At 42.6% G+C, this 22,691-nt stretch overlaps 1 protein-coding gene across 3 annotated transcripts in view; it reads left to right on the forward strand.

The window, feature by feature from the left end:
• Positions 1-297: 297 nt before the first annotated feature.
• The window catches only part of TRAF1 (TNF receptor associated factor 1), a 40,664-nt gene continuing 18,270 nt past the window's right edge, over positions 298-22,691 (forward strand). Inside the window, exons 1-6 of one of the 3 annotated variants that reach the window (XM_064469171.1) lie at positions 298-3,232; positions 4,024-4,099; positions 4,668-4,766; positions 11,004-11,131; positions 18,668-18,889; positions 20,585-20,669. In XM_064469171.1, the coding sequence (XP_064325241.1) occupies positions 3,075-3,232; positions 4,024-4,099; positions 4,668-4,766; positions 11,004-11,131; positions 18,668-18,889; positions 20,585-20,669 (768 nt within the window). In that variant the 5' untranslated portion in view covers positions 298-3,074. Of the gene's footprint in view, positions 3,233-4,023; positions 4,100-4,667; positions 4,767-11,003; positions 11,132-16,958; positions 17,122-18,667; positions 18,890-20,584; positions 20,670-22,691 lie in introns of those variants that run through there. The other 2 variants (XM_064469172.1, XM_064469173.1) reach the window with 2 other exon arrangements.

Consider the following 22,691-nt stretch of genomic DNA (forward strand, 5'->3'; position numbering starts at 1 on the left):
CCAATGGAATGTTTTGGCCATGCCATGACAGTCTCTCTGATGAGAGAAAAAGCTTTTTTCTGAAGCGCTGCATAGGTATGCTGCAAAAGCAAAGCTATTTTTCATTAAAAAATCTCGATATTCTACAAATAGTGAAGCAACAAAGTAACTTTACACTCATCTTAGGAAGATCTTAAGGGGTGTGTTAGTTTACTTAAGATTTTTTTTCCAGTGTCTTTTAAGTATATTAAAAAAAGTTGGGCAGTTTGCTACCCTGTCCTCCTTGCTTATGTTAGACGGGCGAGCGCTAATTGTTTTGCTTATATGTCATCTTCAAATCAGGCCTCTTATGGAAAAAAAAAATTGTGCTCCTACTTTATAATATGTATTTTTTTAATTAATACCCACATTCAGAATATAGTAATGTTCTGTAATTTGCTTGTTCACAAAGGTGGAACTGCCTGTGATGTATTTCTCTGCAGAACCACTATCAAGAAAATTTCATTTTTCCTTGATTTTTAGATTTCAGAAGTAGAAATTACACCCTCTTGCAGCTGATTCAGCGTCTTAATAATATGATAAAAATCCCCTTACGCTAATGTAAATGTTGTTAGTCTAAGGTTAAAAGAAGGCAGCGTTAAACCAAGTATTTAAAAGAACCTAGTCATGTTACTAAAATGAAAAAACAAGCATGTGATACAGGGGAATCCCACTCTGAGAGATTAAATCTAATGTTTCCCCTTGCTGCTGATGTGCAAAGAATTTCAGTCGTTAACCAGTTTGGTAAGTCCTCTTTCCAGCCGTTGTTAATTATTATTTGTTATACAAAATATTTCAACCAATTTGATATACTTTTGATGTTCTTGCATTTGGTGTTTCTCCTGATCGATAGTGTGTTTGTGTCATCATCTGTGTGGAGAAAATGGATGGTTAAAACTAATCGTTGGTTTCTCACTGCTGGTATTTTAGAAAGACCGTGTTTTGGGAATTAGCCCCGCAGTCTTGGTAAAAATGGCTTGAACAATTGCGATAGTAAATGACAATAGCGTGACTTAAATTACAATAATATTCAGAAGTCATGTGGAATTATATTTTGTTATAATTCTTAATGGAACAGACTTTAATGTTAATTTAAAGAAAGCCCAGGTGTGCCCGTGGTGTCATATTGTGCATAAAAGCTTGCTTTCCAGATAGATAATGCGTTTTATCCTTAATTTTAACACCATGCTGCTTAGGTTTTGAAAATTCTTTTGCCAGCAGAAATTACTCCCCTTTTTATTCAGCATGTGTATTTCTTACTGCATATGAAGGACTATACACAGCTCTTGAAACACTCCCGGTTTTCCACTGTGACAGAAACAGCAGAGGGAGCACAAGAACATCATTTTCATATAGGTCCTATAAATATTTGTACTTTACTCCCCCCTTCCCCCCCAAAAAAAAACCCCAAAACCCAAACAAACCAAGTTTTAAAAGATATTTTTCAAACATTCAGCTACTGCAAATGCTGCACTCATTTCCTAGTGCACGGAAAAAATATGTATTTTCCTGTGTAGAGCCATAACATTAATTTCATGTCTGCTGGCAACACTTTTTTCTTCAAATCACCCAAATTATTTATTAAAAAAAAAAATCAACTGCAAGACAGTAACCACCCCACAACCTCTGAGACTCTTGGAGAAATTTTAGATTTGTCAGAGGTGATACCATAGTCAGGACTGTCATAAAGCACGGTCAGAGAGCGCAACATCTTTTCTGAGCGTAAGAGAGCCTGCAAGCAGTGATACAACCAGTAGGTCAGGGTGCGGTACTCGTTTTAAGAATCGCATAATCACCCCATTTTTCCCCATGGAGAAATGTGATATTTGAGAACTCAGCATGGGAAATGTACTTCAGTGCTGCTTCCTGCCTTTTACCGAGATAATGTAGTCTAAATGCAGCTTAAAACCACAGAAATAAGGAAATTCAGCCTAACAAAGTCCTCCTTTTCTTGAATTAACCTGGGCATTTGCTGGTAAGTGCATCGCGTACCCGGCAGCACGTAGTGAGTGACACTTAAGCTACAAGTTAAAAAATGCTATGTGAAACAGAAGATGTTTTTGGTTTAGAATTTCCTGGAGTCTGTGATTTTAGCACAGACACCTGATGATATTTCAGCAGACTAGGATACTTGATGGTTTCATTTTATCCAATCAGCTCCCTTCAAAAACTTCTTACCGCTGCGTACGTTGTGCTGATCATGACGTTGTGAGTTTCTCAAAACTGCTAGTCCTGCAGTAAAAGGCATTGATCTAGAAGCGCAAGCAGGAATGCTTGATGTAATTCGTTTGCATGAAGAAATCTTGCAGTGCTAAAAAGTATTGGTAGCAAAATACATGCAGTAGCAGCCCAGAGGAACAACATGTAAACTAATAAAACCTGTATGAAATAGATACGAGGAACAGAAATTAGGGAAATGAAAAACAATAAACCAAAATCTAGAACCATAGAAGGGCAACCTGTTTCTAAATTCATAAGGGCGAACCGTAGCAGCCGTCGGTTTGCAACGCTCTCCTCACTCCTGCGCTTCTTCAGCCTGTTTCTTCTGCCTTGAAATCTCTACGTCTGTAAACCTCCAGCGCCGCAGGAGGATTTACGAGAACAAGATTTCTGAGGCAGCTTCCCTGAGGCTCTGTTTTTGGGGTAACATACGGACTGATACCTATTTGAGGATACCTATTATTGCTTTTTTCCTCTTCCCTCTTCATTTGGTGTCTTCACCATTCAAATTGATATGGGTTGGGAATGAACAAGCCATTATTTTTCCCGCCTTCTCATTGGTTTGGTTATGTAAAATCTTACTGCAGTCCTTAAATTTTTGATCTGCATTTGCATACGCTGTTACGTGTTGATCGACTCGCAGTTTATTTTAGTACAGTCCCAATGCTAAATATTTATTTATTTTCTTCTTCAGCATTACCTTAACATCTGCAGTTCAGCTACAAGTATAACACCAAACCCAGTGATGGCTTTAGACTGAAGTTTTCCGTTTCTCTTCATAAGAGAACACACTACAGCACCTCTGTGTTAGGAAGGTCCGGTGTCAAGCATAAGCCATGAGTAGCTCACGTGCTTCTGAAGAACCTCTGGAAAAGTACACGAATAATGCTTCTTCCACACACGTTTGTCCCCTGTGCAAAACGTTTCTGCAGAATCCAGCACAGATGCCCTGCGGGCACAGTTACTGTATGCCCTGTGTCATCTGGTTATTAAGGTAATTCCGTCGTACAAAACAACGCCACTAACTATTTTCAGTATCCGTCAGTCACTGCGGACAGGACCGTTCTGTGCTGGATGGGACGCTAACGCAGTGTTTGTAAAACCCGCGTTGCTGACGGGGCTCTGGCCTCGTGGCCAGGGGCTCTCCCGCGCCTGCGCTGCAGCGGCCACCTTCCACGCTCAGTCCTGGTGGAGGAGCTGGAGGTTCAACAGCTGTGAAGAGCGTCTCGCTCTTCTGCTCTTGCGGATAATCCTTGCCCGCTGGTATAAAATTATGTTTGTACAGCTTTGTAAATACGTGCAGCCACTTCGTACGCTCTCTGTGAAAGAAACTATTTTATTCCCTAAGTTTTCCTTTTGTACTCTTTTTCTGAACTCCTGCGGTCCCATTCCTGACACTAACTGGTGCTATTTTTATGTTCTGCTTTCTTGTTTAAAAAAAAAAAATTCCTAAATAACATGCATGCGTTTATTATTTGTATTTTATGACGCAGTAGCTTGAATCAATGTCTACTGTAACTTAGGCAGATTTACAACAAATGTTACTTTGGCATTTGACGACTGAATTTGACAGCTGACAAGCTTGCCTCGCCTCCAGGAAAGTGGCAGAGGAAGGGGCCAAATGTCCTTCTTGCAGCTCCCGACACAAACCAGCTTGGTTCCCACTAAAACTGAGCAGAGAGTTTGATACGAAGTGCAGTTGCACACATTTTTATTTTTATTGAATGGCCGCCCAAAAGCAACACATCCAAGAACTTTAAAATTACTGTTTTCCCTCTCTCTTAGGAATATCCTTGATCCAGAGTGTTTAATATGTGGAAAGAAGATAGTCACAGATGATGCAATTTTTAATTTTGACTCTGTGAGTATTTTATTTTTTTTTAATCCTCCAGACTTTTCTAAGAAGCAGAAGAAATAACACTGTATCCAACAATCACTGGATATAAACTTAAGCTGCAGAGAGAAGTACACTTAAATGCTTAGAGAGGTTGTTTAGGCAGCCCACCTGTAAACATTTCTACTTCTGAACTGCACTTTACTCTTGCGAGGGTAACTGTGTATTACGAGACCCGATTACCTCTCAAGAGCAATACATCTTCTCGTAGACTCCTGTTTCTTGCATCTGATTATAAACACAGAGATATTGGCTCAACTATCCCTGCTAAGGTGGAAGCTGGAGATTTCTTTAAAGCACAATGATGTCGTTGTATGAAAAAGATCAATTTATATTCAGCCGTCATAGCCGTGGGTCCCACTACTAAGATATCAGTTAAAATGATTCCCATTCTTATTGCACGGAATAGCTAAGATGGCCTTCAAGAGCTTTAATTTAAACTCTGCCTATATCACTAATATACCTTTGCTCTAGCTTGCGGTTACGAGATTTGTATCAATCTGTTAGGCAATTTTGTATTCATGCTCTGTGCCAGGTAAAACCAGATGAAACCAAGAGGAAGGAGATTGAAGGAATTACAGCCAAGGGCACGAACAAGAATTTTCTTCACTCGGATCAATCAGATCCATATAAGGTAAGTCATAGTTAACATTGAAAAGGACAGTGTAAGAAATAATATTTAATACGTATGGGTTATAAGTAATTAATTTCAAGGGAAATAACTGTTACAGCCGTATCCCTTAACCTTAAACAATATATGTATAGCAGGGCCGATTCTGCGCTGCGTGGGAGAACTTCCTAAGACCGGTAGGACTAAACCGTCCCCCAAGGCTGTTGATGGTTTCTGTTGCAAATTTAAGGGTTCAAGGATTTTCTTTGCCTCCTCCAGCCGACACACTCGAGCACCCTGAATATCACATATGCTGAATATCAAACTGGTACACAGTATAACACTGGGTAAAAGGACAGTGTTTTATCTCTGTCTTTGACACAGAAGGGTTGGATTTTTTTTTTAATAAGCAATGTTTGACCTGAAAAAAATGATAAAATATTCCAATATTGGAATGTCTGGTTTTGTCAACATCTGTAAATCTCAAATGGCTTTACACAGACTAAAGGAGAGTTGTCAGTACTGCGATGCATATAGTACTCAGAAATATAAAACTAGAACAAAAAAAAAACTAAAAAGAACTTGCAGTGGATTTATGTTATGGCCTCAAAGCAGTGAATTACAGATGAGGAAACTGTATTACCAAGAGCAGTCAAATGATTTTCTCAAGGCTCCGGATAAGGCCAGTTGCAGAACTGGAACACTGACTGCAGTGTCCTGGCATTCAGTGTGAGTTTATCAGGCTGCAGTGACCCGGAGAGAAAAGAAAGAGGATACAACAGAGGAGATGGCTATGCGAGAAAAACAAATGTGTCCTGCTGTTTCCTCTCTGTGTCAAAGAGGCTTAAATGGGCGTCGAGTTATATTTTAAGATCAAGCACCAAAACACATTTTCCCATTAACCGCTAATGGCAAAACAAAGGCATCTGAAAGAATGTGGACTTTATCAAGCAGACTTAAAATAGATGAAGTCACAGACACAGATATGGTCTTCATGGGTTGTGCGAAACAAACCTTGGGGCCCGTTAGCTTATTCAGAAGTGTAATTTTTGAAATGTAAATAGCACATTTAAAACTTTACATGACAAGGAGCGTGTCTTATTTTCACAGGTGACTTGTGAAATTTAGGTTCTATTGATTTTTAGTGAGGCAGGCTGCAAAAAGGCTGTATTGCTCCTGACAACCTAGGAACCTAATTTTAAAGTTGTATATAAAAATGCTGCATTTCAGTATCAAATGGGCAGTCATTAGTTTAAAAAAATGTCTTTAATCTTATTTGTTTTGTCTGTTTCCATCCAGAATTATCTACCCAATACATCACTGAGATAATTAAAATATTTTAAATATATGTATTTTATATGTGCATATTTTAATAGATATTTAGCCATGTGTGGCATGGCGGTGTGTACATACACCAGTGCAGGAAGATTTACCTTCCTCGTGTGGCATGGCATGACTTTCATACGAAAACCACATGGGGCATACCTATGTCTTGATCTCTTTCACACATGCAAATTATGTTGGCAGATTTCCATCGGCTCTAGTTAGTAAGACAAGAGAAGATGGAAATGACATGGGATTAATTTTAGAACCTACTACCATGCTAACCTTGGTGACTTGTAGTTGGAGAGTTCCGAGCTACTAAGCAACTCACAGGATTAATCCCAGCAAAAATGGAAATTCTCGGGATAATCACTGCTTAGATGACTCATCTGTACTATGAAATGGAAATTCTTTCAAAACACATTCTGTCCTTCCATGCTTACTGGGGATCCTGGACATCAGAAAGGTCCTTTTATATCTGAATGGTACACAGTGTTTTTCTACTCCTTGGTTGTTTATATACATAGTGTGCAAGTCTCCAAATGTTCCAGGCTTTGAGTCACCGGCTAATAGCTTTAGTGGTTCCAGAAAAATCTGCATTCGACTGCTACGCTTCTGTCGTCTACCCAAAGGCCAGCCAGCCTCTGAGTGTGGGATTACTGGTCTGCCTACATATTAATGCACTTGCCCAGAAAGCCGTGTACTTTCGTCCAAATTTGTTCTCACATCTCCTCGAACAGAGATGACTGGCCTCGTCTGTCAGTCCTGGCAAGGTGCCAAGGGTCAGGCATAAACAGGAGTTTTATCAGCATTTATTGGCATAATAGCACATCTTAGACAACCTAGCCTCCAAAGTGAACTTCAGAGTTGCTCCTGGTGATACGCACAGATAATCTCTGAAAGCAGGACTCACTAAAGTCACTTAAATGAGTTTGGTCATTATACTTTTATTCCGTTTTAATAAACTTCCCAGATCAGCCTTTGAATACGAAAATGCACCAGATGCCATTCTAATGTGATTCTCGCTGAATACTCTTGGCAGATACGTAAGACCTGAATTGGTTGAATTCTTGAGATAATAATTCAAAGGGTTAACTCTATGTAAGCCTTTTAGTTCTCTTAAAAAATATATATTTTCCTAAGTTTCAATTTACATTTTACTGATTTTTACATAGCTAAGTGTCACCAAATCAACTGATTTTTCTCTTCACTTCATAGCAACCAGAAATTAATCTACTGATCCAAGCTAGTAAGTGACTTGAATAGACTGAATTCCACCCTATTATGCGTAGTGACACATGAAACTCGCACTCTTTTGGTCTCGTCATGAAAGCCGCTGTGCTGGTCCAACTGCTGTGACTAATTTAGGAAGAGAGCCAAATGGTGCCATTCTCTGGCCAGTGCTTTACTAGCAGTGCAGACCTGAGTTTCTGTATATAATCTTTCAGGAGGTGCCACAAGCTCTAAGTAGCCTTAGCCAGATGAGTGCTTTGTCAATTTTTTTTTTTTAATTAGGAATACCCTGCAATTTTGAAGAGAAATGCTAAAGCCCTGTAGCAGGTTAAAATTCTTGCTCTTTAATACCTCCATAACTTTATGGAGTGTCATAATTCTTTCTCGGCTGACCTGAAAACTTACCACATTAAATACCAGGTGAAAGAGAAAATTGCCACATAAGCTACCACATAATTTTTATTTTGTTATGATGGTACACTCAGAGTCTGAAATCATCTAGAAGTGGAGAAATACTCACTTCACCACACCTCATTGTTTCTTCAGTGTATTTGGGCAACGTAAAGCCAGGATATCACACAGAAATTATTTTCTGTCTTTCTATAGTGATGAAAATGTTCCATATACATAAAGCCAATCTTCTGAGTCAGCAGGTGGGATCTTGCATAGGGTGGAGCAATATGGAATCCTAGAATTGAATCCTGAGTGAGATTTCTTTCAAGTTCAAAACTCTTTTATCAAAACTAATCTCAAACTCCCTTTTCCACAAAGAAAGAGTTGTGGAATCTACTGACAGGGGTCAGTAGATCCATCTATAGTAGCAGTGTGGAAGAGATGAGTGAAAACATACTATGGAAATCCATTTTTACTTTTGAGTGAATATTATTTTGTGATTTTAAAAAAAATCACTCTCCGAGGGCTGCCAGTTTGGTGTTCATCCATCGTGAGTCGTCTCACTTGACCCTACCTACCGAGGCTTATTTTCAGTCTGTGTAAATGTTAATGTTTATGCATGTCTCCTAGCAAAATGTGTTCTTAATCTCCTGCTGAATTCTTACATCAGAACACACTGAAATTTGGCATGGCCATCAGTTATTTTCCAGTAAAAAAACCACCTTATAGGAGTTACATATGCTTTCAATTTTTAAGATATTTAATAATGTTTTCACCTCTAATTAGGAGAAATATCTGGGTTTGGCTCTTTCATTCTCCTGGGAACTAAGAGTTTGGTTTTGCCAATTGCTGGGTCATTACAAAATTCCATTCCTTGTGTTAGGTTTTGCTTTTCAAGTTCTGAATGAACTTGGAATTTGGATACATGTTTAAGCAGCAACTGATTTCCTGGAAAATACTAAACTGAATTAAATGCCGCAACTGTCATAAAAAGAACATTCAAGTTTAGAAAACAATAGCGAAATAGAAATAGAAAACAAATAGAGAAATCTTGAGTAAAGATTGCTATATTCAACCCTTTCTTTTCTAACCCAAGGAATATTTGTTGCACACAGGTGGTTATTTATAAAATAGCTACATTTACCCACGTTCATAGCTAGAAGTCATGAAATGCAGATTACTCCTAGGGTGCCGCAGTTCAGACTGTATTTCCTTTATTTATTTGCTACTTGACAACTCAAATGGCAATTTCTTTTGCAAGTAAAGCAAACAAAAAGTTATATTTGATGCACTTTTGAATCAACTGAGATATTAAACCACAAACATTGGGGTGTACAATGGAAAACCAATTTTCTCTTAATGACAGCAGCCCCACTGGCGCCGGTTAAAAGTACTCCAAAAGAAACAGAGAGAGGTTCAGAGTCTGGGTTTAGTACACTGGAAGCTGGTTTCAAGGAGCACTGTCATGGACTTGCATTGTCTAATTTGGCTTTACGAGAGTAACCTCAACAGTGCATTCTTTCCACTGGCTATTACATGTTCTCTGCAATTTGTACCGTGAGGCCGTGGAGCACATCCTCAGCTAATGCAAATAAGTGTTCTTGCAATTATTGTAGAGGAGCTATACTTTTTATACTTGATATCTAGACCTGTAGGTACAGTGTTTCTTTAATCAAATCACAAAAAGTAAACGTGAAAACTTCTTTCCAAAGAGAAAATATTTTAGAAGCTTCTCGTGCATCCACACACAAGGAGATTCACATTTCACTGTGCCAGTTTATACCTGCTGAAATGTGCTTTGCAATATACAGACATAAATGCTGGTGTTGGGGACAGACTGGGCATAAACCGCAGATGGAACTGAAGACCCGCTTACTACTACGTGCCTGCATTGTCTGTCCCTGCCAGGGTCTGATTAGCCAGTTTTCCTTCATTATTTATAAAAAGCAATATGCCATAAAAATGTCATTTTCACTGTCCAAATCATAAAATTTTCCATAAAAGCCTACTGCTGTAAGGTCTTAGGGAATATTCAGCCCCAGGCTCTGACAGCTAGGTAGAAATAGGTATTAGTTTCCACAATTAGCATAATTCCAAAAGTTAGGAGTCACAGGTCTGTGCACTATTGAAAGGTGTTTTGTTTCTAGCCCCAGTTGGTTGGGGCAGGTTAGAATAGTATGTGCTGAATAATTATTTCAAGTAATGTTTGCAGTTGCTTTTGCTGCAAGGAAGGGGATCCAGAGATAGGGTTATAAAACAGAACTGGAAGTCAGGAGGTCTGTTTGGGTCCTGATCTTCACTAAACTTTCACCACACATCCTTCATGCCATGTTCAACAGTGGTTTTGGGAGAACCACCTTGGGTGATAAACACAGGGTTAATTCCCAGAGTTCGTGTTTGCTGCGAGATGAGATCTTTCAAAGCTGCCAAGAAAAAGCATTAACTTGATGAAATTTAGGACAGGGTGCAAGGATTCTTGTAAAGGCGCGTACTCCCTTTGACAAGAGAAGTCTGGAGATGTATTTGGGGTAGAGATTTCAATTCCTGGGATGAATCTCCTTGTACATAGTGACTGAAAAGGCAGCACATTTATTTTCTGCACCAAGTACCTACATACCGTCAGAGATGTATTTTCATGCTAAAACTTCAGACTCCATGAAACTTGCCCAGCTTGTGGTTATGCACAATTGCTCAACTCAGGCTGATGGGGGAATCTTCTTTCTGTCCCCAGTGTCATTTGTGGCTTCCTTTATCAAAGCTAAATAACTTCACCATTTCACAGTTTCCATATGATGCTGAAGAAGCCTGGCAGGATCAGCTAAGCTTCTGTTTTGGGCAGGAATCTCAAAAACAAGCTAGGATCAAAAATGTCCCATGGAAACAAGAGGGGCCAAATTGATGTAGGACGTAATTTAACAGGATTCCATGAATTCATAGCAGGAATCGGGGGAAAGTATCTAAACCCACATGAGTTCAAAGCAAATTCTTAGAAAGCCATGCTCCTGCGTATCCCATCTGTGTCCACTGGCCTGATGGCCACGGTGGTCCTGCCGATCTCCGGGCCCAGCAGAGGGCAGGCCAGCCCAGAAACACTGCCCAGGGCCCTTCCAGCCAGTCGTGGGCTTTGAAGCAAAATATTCATGATAAAGGAAAGCGTTAGATGTGATTTTAGATAACCAGATTAAAAAATGCTGAATTTCCTTCCTGCACATATCTTGCCACAAAGAAAATACAACCTTAGCTGGTGAAAAATTGCCACAATTCTGAACTGTTGTGCTATGAAGCCAATCTGTATTTTGATTTTTTTTCCAGGATGACCCACTGTTACTGAACCTGAACAGATGGGAGCTTTCATTTCCTAAGCACTTGGTGCCCCACTCACTTGCTTTGGGCTTTCGACATCCGATTTGTGATGCAGGTGTTCGACGTGGAGTTACAAGGTTTGTTTTCTTGGCCGGATTCCAAGGACGCTGCTGGGAACTTGTATGTGATGATGTGCTTTTGGAGTCCCATCGCTGGCAAAGCTGCCAAGATACTTGGCTTCATAAGAGGACTCTTTCTATCCAGGAATTTAAACACTAAGTCTGCTTGCCTCTGTTCAGAATATAGACCTGTCTTTTTCTATGCCTGCTTTCTCCCACTTCCAACTTTATTCTTTTATTCAGGCTTCTCCTATGTTTAAAATATATTTTCCTTTCTCCTTCAAAACATCTTGGTTTGTGAACACTCAGGAGTTTGGGTTCTCTTTACAGTATCATTTGCCTCCTGTGAAACTTTGGGTAACGCTTGGAATTTCTGTGTTCCCTGGGTTTCTTCCCCATAAAATACAGGCACAAATTGACGTTGTCAGTGGTATTGTGGAAATTACTCAGGTTTATGAACCATGCTGAAAAATCCTGTTGGAAAGATAAGCCCAGCGCTATTAGTCACTCTACAATAACCAAGTGAATTATGGTCTCAGTGGAAGAGAGATGCAAGTCAGTGCGTAGTCAGTCTGTTTCTGCTTCTGTCACATGTGAAAAGATCATCTTCTAAACATCTCCTCTTTTTGCTCTTCTTAGAAAAATGAGTAACTTCTGAAAGGGTATGGGGAGATTTACCATAGGCTTCACTCTCCCCTCAATTCTTGTCGTTAATGAGAATTAATGGAGACATTACTAAAGAAACCTGTTGTTTCCTTTTTCTGTCTCCACTAATTAGCCCTACTCAAATACACTGACTTTTCTGATAATTGTATAGGTTTCTGTAGCACACCATACAAGTGACCTGAGCTATCGATAGAACATCCATATTTTGCCAGCTGTTTTATAGTCAAAAGACGTTGAATCTTAACTTGGTTTTTCATGTTACATCCAGAGCTTTGGAACAGTGTTTTGGCAGGCTTCCCGGTGGGCACAGCTCCCTTTCCCAGAGTTCTCTCCAAAGCATTAAGAATGGAAATAAGCAGCTAAGAATTTTCCAGTTTAGATCAGGCTCTGTGTACGTTAAGAGAAACAGAAGCATAACCACAAGTGCCAGCATAAGCCCTTAATATAGCCGGGCTGCAGCAGAAAGCAGAGCTTAATCTGGTGAAACTCATAAACTGGTCCATGCTGGCTTCACACGGCTGCATGCCGCGTTTCTCCTGGTACGGAGGCATGGTGACTGGGACAGGTATACCACCAAGGGGCTTCTTAATGGGAAGAAGGTCTGCCTGGTCAGGTTGCCTAAAACCAGAGGCATGCTCAGTAATCTCTTAATCATGTTTTACTCTGAGGTAGTATCACTTATAGGAAACTATCAAGGCCGCCGTGACACAAAGAAGCACCTTAATTTTCTCTAGTCCCTTCTCTTAAGGGTGATTCCTCAGCTGTTATTGTGGAAACTGCTTTAGTGAATGACTGAAATAAGCTAAATGGTATATAGTGTCCATTTTATGGGTGCTTTTTTCCCTGACAAATGCTGAACAGGTTCTCCAGAACACCTATTATTTGAAAATAAAAAAACCAAAACTACTAGGAAGCTGAGGATACTATGTTACAGGGAATATGATCTGGAAAAAATCCTGAGGCAGAGTGAGGATAAAGAAAAAAAACCTGATTCCTGATGTCTCTTTGAGGATTACAGTCCAATTCTTATGGAAGTTAGTGGGAAACTTGCCATCTCCTGCGCTATGAGTTGGGCTGGGTCCTCAGGGTATCACCATAACAAAGCAGAGCTACAACTGGTAGTAGGCACAGGCAGATATTACAAAAACATTTTAAAAGATTTTCTTGTAGAGAAGAGATTGAATTGTGGCAAAGCTGACAAGTTTGCCGAGGATAACAATATATCAAATTGCATGAGTTTTCATGTTTGGGGTTTTTTTAATCTTGAAGATGAATTGATGAAGCCTCATGGCTACTCTGTTGTACTCCTATTTCATGGGTCGCTTAAGTCAGAAAAGAAGCAATATCGTAGAAGTTAAAGAACTACTTAATATCAGAGCTATGAGCAGGCAGGAATCTTGGAGTCCTCAGGTCCAGTTCCTAGAAGTACTGCATCTCCTGGGGACTGGATCTTCTTTTACTAACAAGTTTTCCTTCCTGTGTTTTACCAATTTTTCAGGGTTTCCGAGAACATGTGCACACTTCCAGATAATTTACATTAATTGAAAATTATGTTTTCATAGACTGAGGCATCCCTATTTCAAGCATCCCTCTGAAATGATGTTCTCAGCCCTGGAAATACTATTTGCACTTTGACCACAGTCTTTAAAACACTTAGCCTCTGAGCCTAAATTCCATTTTTAAATGTACTAAGAAATCTGTTTCATTAAAAATCTCAAGCCCTTGGTTTATTTGAAAAAGATAACACTCCTGTTAAATATATTCCCTATGAGCTTTTTTTCTTGAATGTAGAAAATGATCATTCACCTTAAATAGTAACAGAGTGCCCTGCAATGCTAAGCATTGGTGGAATGGCTCTACAATAAAGTTAAGCTTCAAATTTTAATCTCTCTCTGAGCCACATCCTGTTTTCGGTTAACTGATCTCATATGGGGGAAATTTAACAGAGGAAATATCTCTAGTTTGGAAAGTACCAAAAACTTATCTTTAGTTTCTTTGTGTAATTCAGCACCTTTTAAGACAGAGGTGTAATACTTTCGAGAAGTCTCAAAGCAAAAGAAAAGGAGCAAGCTAACAGCACAGAAAGGAGGCCTGGAGGTACCCCTTCATCCCGAAACAGAAATTGACCCACTGCTGCAACACTGATTTTTCCGAAATTATTAACTTACACCTCTTTATATTCCGAAAGCTTAAAAAGCCACATCCAGACATATTTTTAAAACTTTTTCAGAAACTAACTCACATCCTGGCAGACACTGCCTGTGCCAGATTAACTTGCCGTGAATTTTAACAACCCTATTCCGATGAAAGCAGATGTTTTGGGCCATAAGGACTACTAAGACCGTATCACACTTTCCCCACAGACTTTTAACTTTAGCTAATACATGGCCCCGATGACTCTGCACTTCGAGCATCTACAAATGCATTTACAGCACAGAAAGGTGGAGAGAAGGAAGTGGAAATTAAGAGATGCTACATGTGATTCTGTAAGCATTAGTAGGGAAAGTCTTCCCACTCACATAGGTGGATGCTGACATTTAAACTGGAAGCCTTAAAAATAACTTCAGTAAAACTGACATTTTCCTCTTCCGCAATTTCATCGCTGAATCTTATTAACATCCTGGCTGTTAAAAAAGGTTACACATGCAGGTACCACGGCTGTATGCGATCAGATAATTGTACACCCACCTTGCTAAATTAGTCATTGTCTTGTGCTGTAACAGCATTACTGAGCTGCACATGATGCTGTTCGTCTGGTGAGATCTGGGTTTTACAAAAGGCAGCATGTGCTATTCCCTCTTTACAGAGGAAGGTGGAAGCATTTACTAGGCTAGTGGTTTATCCAACATCACCCCCGTGATGCGCGGCGGTAAGCCACATGGGTACCCTAAAACTGACTCTGCAATTGGCTCCATCAGGCTTATATTTACTTCCCTCTATAGTGATGGTTTCCTTTGCGCGATCATTTTTAAACTGTTAAAGCCTTCAGAAAAAAATCGTGTCACTTGTCAAAAGCCTAATTCAAGGGCAAGTAAATAAAGGATTTTGTGACAACGCAAAGGATCAAATCTGGGAAACAGTCTTGCATCCTGATTCCTGTGGGATGACAGGGTGGAACTGAAAATAGCATTTAGCCCATATAGGTGAATTTTTAATAAAACGGTTAAAGAAATTGTGGACATAAATGTAGGAAACTTTTTTGATAAACTGCTTGCAAGAATGGGACTTCTGTTATTAAAGATCCTAGCCATCCGAAGATGGTCATTATTTGTCCCCAAGCCCATGAATGAACTAGCTGTGGAAAGACACTGCCCACGCCGCAAGTGAGCGCAGCAAGTCCTGTCGCAGGCAGCAGAGCTTGAATCGGCAGGGAAAACCGAGCAGCTCTCTGCCTTAAAGGGACCGTGTACAGTCTGGCTGTGTTCTGAGTATATTTTTAATACTTCCTGTTATTTTCAATTTACCGCAAAGGTGATTGACATTTGCAATCTCAATTATTTCGTATAAACATTTTTTATCCTGTTTTTTGGTATATTACGGGTTTCTTTAGCCTCTGTTCTGCAACCAGTGCCAGGCTTGGTGCTTACAATATCCTCGCAGTACCGTATACTTACAAGATTCATTTTTCCTGTGTGTATATCAGCTTCCAGCATATCAGCTCTACAAAGGAAATACATATCCTACCCATGGCCCTCGCTATCTTTTTAGAGGTTTTTTCCTTATGTGTATTTGGTTTTAAACTGAACTGCCCTTTTGAAGTCTAGAAAGGTGTTTTGTTTATCCTTGCTTTGCTTGTTTGTCTCCTTTTAAGACAAAAAGGTACAAGTTTAGTGGAATTTTTTTTCTGGGAATTCTTCAATAAATACAGTATGTGTGTAGCAGAGGAACGCATGAAAAAGAATAATGTTATATCATCCAGGCAAACGTAAGAGCTGAGTCACACGAACAGCTGTGTGAGCAATTTATGGATATTCTTTCCTTCTTCATGAAAACATGAACATATCTCTTTCTAACAATGTAAGGAGAAAACAGTTTGGGAATGAACTGCAGTCTTTCTCTTAGCAATGCAACAAAGCGCTACAGCATACACTTGACTTACTTGAAGAAGGGCTATGTCTTGATCCGAGAAGCTGCCCTCCTTCCCCCTTATTATTCAGTATAGCCGTAGTCGGTTTGGCATTGTATTTGCCGACCTGCAATCCTGTTCCAGATGTGGAACTATTACCTGTGCACACACAACACGGGAGGGTGTCACACTCGGGCAGACACCTGCGGATGAATAACAACCTCCTTGTCAACTTTCATGCAGTCACAAGGTACCTGCCTGCGAACGCTGCTGTAAATGCAGCGGAGTAATGAACCAAGTGAAGCATCCAGAGAATCACCACCGCTTTTTATTTTTAATTTTCAGCTAGGGCTCGCCCCCAGCGGTATTCCCAAGTGTCTTTCACAAGGAAGAGCTAACAGATTTGCATCTGCAACTTTCCCTCTCCTGACTGAATCCCAGCAGATAGGGTTGCAGCGTGTGATTTCATAGTGAACTTGTCAGGGGAAAAGAGGACCTTATTCTGGTAGTGAAACTTTTCTTTGTAGAAATCTTTACGGCACTGCGAGCACCTTAAAAGGATTTGCATACATTAGTTGCCTTGTGTTAGCCTTGTGTGGTAAATACTACCTGCGTTTGGGAGCAGCTGAGGGGGAGAGGCTTGCTCGAGGTTTCCCAGTGGGGTTCGGAAGGTACCCCAAGCGCCCCGCTGCCCGGCTCGGGGCAGTGGGTTTCCCCGGGCAGACAGAGCTGTGGAGGGGGCCTTTTCCCCTGCGATGGCACTCTGGGTGGGCAGGAGTTTCTGTCTGAGTTACAGGGCCGGGTCGTGTCACATTGCCAGAATCACACCAGTTTCAGGAACTAGCCACCCAAGCAGATTCTCCCTTTCAGCTGTCCGGGTGTGGGGGTGGGGGGTGGCATTTGCTCCCTCGGGCCCTTCCCTAGTCGATTCCCCATCCCCGTCCCCGCCAGCCTTCCCGGGGCTGGGGGAGCCCGGGGCACCGTTCGGCCTGGAGCCGCCCTGCCTTCCGTCGGCCGGGGAAAGGCCCGCTTCTCCCCGGCCCCAGAGGCGCACTTCGGGTTTCCCGCTCCTCCCGGCCTGAGCGAGGCAGCAGTCACCGAAATTCAGACGAGCCGCCCGGCTGCGTTTCCTCTGCCTGCGGCACGGCCGGCCCGCTCCGCGCCCCGGGGCCGGCACCGCCCCGCCGGCCGCCCCGCTCACCCTCCCGCCCGCTCCGCGCTGCGGCGCCCGGCCCCGGCCCCCGGCCTGTGCCGCCTCCCGGGGCGGCGGGCTCAGGTAAGGGGAGCGGGAGGGACGGAGGGGGAGCGGACCCCGCCTCAGCCACCCGCGGCCTGGGCGCTTCCCGCCCGCCCGCCGCCGCCGCGCCCCGGCCCCGCTGAGGGGAAACCGGCCGCGGCTCGCCGGGCGCCCCGGCCTAGGCCCCGCAGCGCGCCCCGGGCAGCGCCCGGAGGGCAGTGGGGGGAGCCCGCCCGCCCCCCCGAGGCTGCTCCGGGGGTCCCGGCCGCCCTCGCTGCTTCCCGCTGCCCACGAAGCCGCCGGCCCCCCGCCCTGCTGAGCCGGGGATGGGGATGGAGGGTGGCCCGGCGAGCCCGGGCCCGCCGCCTGCCCCAGGGCAGAGGTTTTACCGGGCGCTGTCAACGTAGAACATCGTGTGGGCTTCCAGCCCCTCGGAAACGGTGGATTCCAGCGTGGGCACCAGAAGTGTGTGTCCGCCCTGTCCTCACCTGGGTACCAACCCACGGCGCCTCTGATGCGGCTCCGTTACCTGCGGGTCCACGCTGAGCGTTGCCGGTTTTAATCTATGGTTCTTGTCAGGCTGGGCAGCCCTTGCGTTTGTTGCTCCCCCCCCCCCCCGCCCCGAATGCCTGGAGAAGCCAAGTTAATTGCTTAAGCATCACAAAATGCTTTTTGTACAAAAAGGAGCGTTCCAAACACAGGGGATGCCCTATCCACCACGTGGCAGTCACGCCACTGTTTCTGTGCCTGGCCTGGCCCAAGCAGCCTTGCTTCTTTTTTTGAGAGACTCGTTAGGCATCGTTATTGTTTATAATATTGAAATAGGTTATTGTATGTCAGTACTATTATGGGAAAAAATAGATTTATAAAGGCACTGTTACGATCAAACTGCGTCAGGTCCCTGGGTGAAAACTCTTTTTGAACTTTCCAAGCAACTGCAGAGACATGAATCATTTTTAGTTGTATGTCCAAAAATACTCAGCTGCTCAGCTCTTGTTATCTGAAACCACTGCTGAACACGCATGACATCTTGTGTGGCTCAAGGTGTATCTGGTTAGAGCACAAGCGTAAAGCCTTTTGTGGGCTTGAGATTTTCTTTTTCATTTGACCGCTAGTTTTATGACTTCGGGAAAGTCACTGTAAACAGTTGCTCCATTTCTGCTTCTATAAAGTGTAATCACGAATGTTGGCTGCTGAGAGTTGAAGGTGGTTGGGGACTTACTCTACAGGAAATAATTCTGTGTGATGTGGACCGATGGGACTGTAGCTCTAAGGTGATGGCAATGTTTACTTCATCTTTCTACAAGCTAAAAAACTCTGGAAAGAAAACCCCAACCCTTCATTTTAATATATTGTCCATTTTCGTGTTGTGTTTGAGGGAAATTTTAAATCTGTACAGTAATTTCCTGCTGGTACCTAGTCAAACCCCACTGTGACATTTAGTCACGCATGTCAGCTACAGACTCAATTAAACAGATCACTAGATTACTGCACAGGTTTGGAGCTGCTCGTGGACTTTGATATATGCTCTCACATCAAAGACTGTGTGTCTGCTTGTTTGAGCACCTATTTTTTTTCTTTACAGTAGTTTACTTCAGATGGCTGAGAAAACAACCAGAGGCCCGCAGGATATCCCCAGCTCTTCTCCTGATGAAAATGAATTTCCCTTCGGATTTCCCACTAGCATTTGTGAAGATGTGCCTGATCAGAAGTACTTGTGCAGCAACTGCAATAACGTTCTGAAGAAGGCCCTGCAAACGCTCTGTGGGCATAGGTACTGCTCAGCCTGCCTCTCCTGGATCGTACGGTAGGTCCTTGCTACAGAGGCTCACACCGCCGCGGCGAATTCTGCGGCTGCAGGCGCTCCTGAGGGCTGTGTCCTGCCGCTGTGCGCAGTAGATGAGCCTGAGGCTCCCTGGCCCGCTGGACCACAGTCGCTTTGCTCTCTGGAAGTACTTGCCGGGAGTGGACTGCGGGCTACTTTCTACCTCCTTGTTGCCACTGTGGAAGTCTACAGGGTGGGGAAGGCTGGGTTACGGGGCTTGACAGAGGTCAGTTTTTCTGTGTTTAAGTGTGAGATAATGCTACTGATTTAACCTTGAAGAACTAGTGCAAGGCTGACATTAATACTTGTATGAGGCTTTACAGTCCTTTGGTAAGCAATGTTATGGGGTTTTAATAAACATTATCTTAGAGTTTCATTTTTCATAACTCAGCTGGGTCACTGCACGTTAAGGTGCTGCTGCCATTAGTGGCAGACCACGACAGCCGTTGCCCCGGAGAACCTGAAAGCCAGGAGCTGGGTGGGGATTTGCATTGATTGATTAGCTGCTTCTGTCCTGCCTTTTCTTTTGACAATTACGCCTCGATCCAGAGCCTTTTGAAAAGGTTGCGTCTGCCCTGCAGGTGAGAGGTGAAATTGCAGTACAATTCCATGCATACAAGCCTTCTTTGGCTTTGATGTTTTGGAAAACAGCAGCTGTCAAGATTCAGTGGCTGGGCTTTAGTACTGGCTAAGTAAGTCAAAAGCCTGTTCCCGCGCTTCTTCCTGGGTGTTATTGCTAAGCTGGTCTGTGTATGCCAGTTCATGCAGTCCCAGCTCTGATCACAGTGCGGGGCACCTGAAAAGCTGAGTCAATGCACTGGCCACTTGTGATTTGAAGATAAACGTATAATAATGTAAAAACGTATTGAAATTAATATATTTGACCAACGTATACAAATACATTACCGTGAGTCTAGAACAAAGGCCCTTAATGAAGCAACATAAACCATACATTCAGAAAAATGTCAGCAGAACATAACCAGAATTATATCTTCCCACCAGAGCCTTACAGCACAAACTGGCTCAAACAAGCTAATTATACAGTTTGAAATCAGTTATGCTCTGGTCAGATGGTTGCGTTTCTGGTGAGCTTCTGTGTTAGTTTGTTATTTGCCTGGATGCTAAACAGCACCAGCAATGAACAAAAAAAAAAAGTTTTATTTTTTGCTTTCCCTGTGTAAAACTCTATGATTAATATTTTGAGAGTAGATCACGTTGCAGTAGGATGTTAATTAACTCTGTAGAGCTCCGTTCTGCACGGGTTCTACTGGATCTTTGTAATTTGAAGTCTCTATATCTATCTTGGGAAAATGGACATTTTCTGTGTTTTAAAAGACTTCTGTCTTCATGTTACCTTTCCTATATGGTGTTTTTGTATAATTTACAAAATAAATAGGTTCCCAGCTTCTTTTTTTTTCTGATCCAGGCTGCTCTTTTTTTGCTGCAATACAGATAAGATTTATGGGCCTGGGCCTGGGCCTAGTCTTGAGGAATAGAACAGCAGGGTTTGTTTGATGTCAGTGTGTCCAAGAATTGGCCCTTTAATGAACAAGGACTATGGACTCTGAGGGGAAATTACAGTTCCCATGTTTTTATCTGTGTTAGCGCCTATACAAAGACCTCCCAAACTACGGTACACCAACTGACTGTTATTTCATTTTTCATTCTTTTTGCCAGAAACAACAAAAACGCGATTTGCCAGAAATGTAAAGAGGAAGATCCCAGCACTTTAAGTGAGGGAAGCCTATTGGCAGAAGAAAGGGTAAGTTGCAGTTCAGTTCATTAATTTGTCATTACCCATTCTGTGGGCTGCTCTGCAGTCATCATTGGACTACAGTTCAGGAGGAGATAATACAAAATATGATAGCAACTGATAGTTACACGTTTTAACTTTAGTCATTTGGATTTCCCACAGTTTTTTATTTAAAGAAGTATAATGGCAGCCTTAGGACTTTCCACGTCCGTCAGGTTCTGCAACATGAAATCCCACGCTCTTCCATATAATCAACTTTTTATTGTCTCAAAGTAACTGGTACTTTCCTACTTGTAATAATATGTCTTAGCTGTTACTTACTGTCCTTAGAAAGTATCCTAGTGGATTTTCCAATCTCATGGTTCTGTCTACCCTTCAGACACGTTACCACACTTACAGGTGGAGCATCCCTAAGGAAAACAGCTGGAGTGCAGGCTAGCCAGCTGAATTACCCAGAAAGCATTTTGACAGCCAGGGTATCTGGAGAAAATAGTGAAAAACTTAGAGCTGAATATAATAATCGATAAAAATTATGCACTGGCACGTGTTTCATCTGTAATTTAACGGTGCAGATCTCTCTGGCTGTTGTGTGATTTTCCAGGCAGACCACGGGACTATTCTATATCCTGAATACAAACTGGGCCACGGGGCTCAGTCCCAGCTTGTCTTTTTTCCTCCTTTCTGGTTACATGCAGGAATACCGAGAGACACGCATTCTGTCTAAATTTGTTAGGGAAAACCAAAAGCCAGTAGGCAGCTGGCAGTGAGGTAAAAAGCAAAGTTTAGGAAGCGGCTGCTGCAAAATAATAAATCTGCAGTTAATGCTGAACTTGGTAATAACTCAGAAAAAATACTCAATTCTGCAATAAATTGCCCAGCAACAGAATTTTGTGAATCATGTAACCACAAATAGGTACAGCTAAACCCTTATGAACTTCTTATTCTATGTTGGCTGTCAGTTCTCTCATAACTTTGGGATTTCTCTGCTGTGGGATTCTCACTGAGTCTGCTGGGACTTTCTGCACGATCTGTGGGTGGGTTGTTTTAAACAGGGCCCCACTCTTGCAAGCTGATCTGCCTGGGCAGATTCTTATGCCTGTTGAGAGTCCAGATGAAGTCAATCACCGCGAAGGCATGAGGATCTGCCTATGTAGATCAACTTACAGCAAGTGGTCGGAGTTTGTAAACAACATGGATAATGAAGATCTATTCCTGATAATCTCTGCTTTACCTTTGCTGTGGTTTTGCTTAATGTTTATTTCCTATGCCATCTGTTTATGTGTTTATATTTTAAGTAAGATACCTACCCAAGGGAAAGGAGGCCCTATCAGGATGTGTATTTGCCTTAGCTTATCCCAAGATCTATTTCTGTGGTAACTCCCATCCCTTCCCTGTTACGCTTTTAATTTACAATCCCTTCCTATACAACATAAACTCCAAGTCTTATTATGGTGCGGTTCATCAGTATCGGTTACCGAGCGTCTGCATCTGTCACTGAAATCAGTTAGAGGAGTGGGGGCATCCTCCCAAGCCTCCGCTTGCCCCCCATCTGCTGTCATTCATGGGACCGGCTTAGGGGACAGTTGTTCTCTGCTCAGAACTGAGCACGAATGACTTGGGGCTCTCCCCTCCCTGGCTGTGTGAGAGCAACTGAAGATCCTGGTTCAGCTGCAGAGGGCCAACCTTAGCTGGAGAGGAAATAACCACTAGATGTATCCTGGAAAGCTTTTGGTCGGATTGATCTGTTTGTTAAACTTGTTGCTAGCTGATCTTCCCGACCACGTGAGCTGTAGACCAGAGTCCTCCCGTAGCTAGAGGCCGTAAGACACTCTTCGCGTGGGTCAGAGCACCGAGGAGGAGTGTGGCAGCGGTTCTGGATGGGCTGTGGGAGGGGACCTCCGCTTGTGTCACAGTCAGCTGTGGGACAGGACTGGGCAGATACGTGTGTCGCAGCAGCCACCTGCGACCAACATCAGCAGCCCCTGCACCTTTGAAACAGCTAAAATGAAAGAGCGGAGACGTGCAACTACC

Source organism: Phalacrocorax carbo, chromosome 18, assembly GCF_963921805.1.
Source record: "Phalacrocorax carbo chromosome 18, bPhaCar2.1, whole genome shotgun sequence".
Taxonomy (NCBI): domain Eukaryota; kingdom Metazoa; phylum Chordata; class Aves; order Suliformes; family Phalacrocoracidae; genus Phalacrocorax; species Phalacrocorax carbo.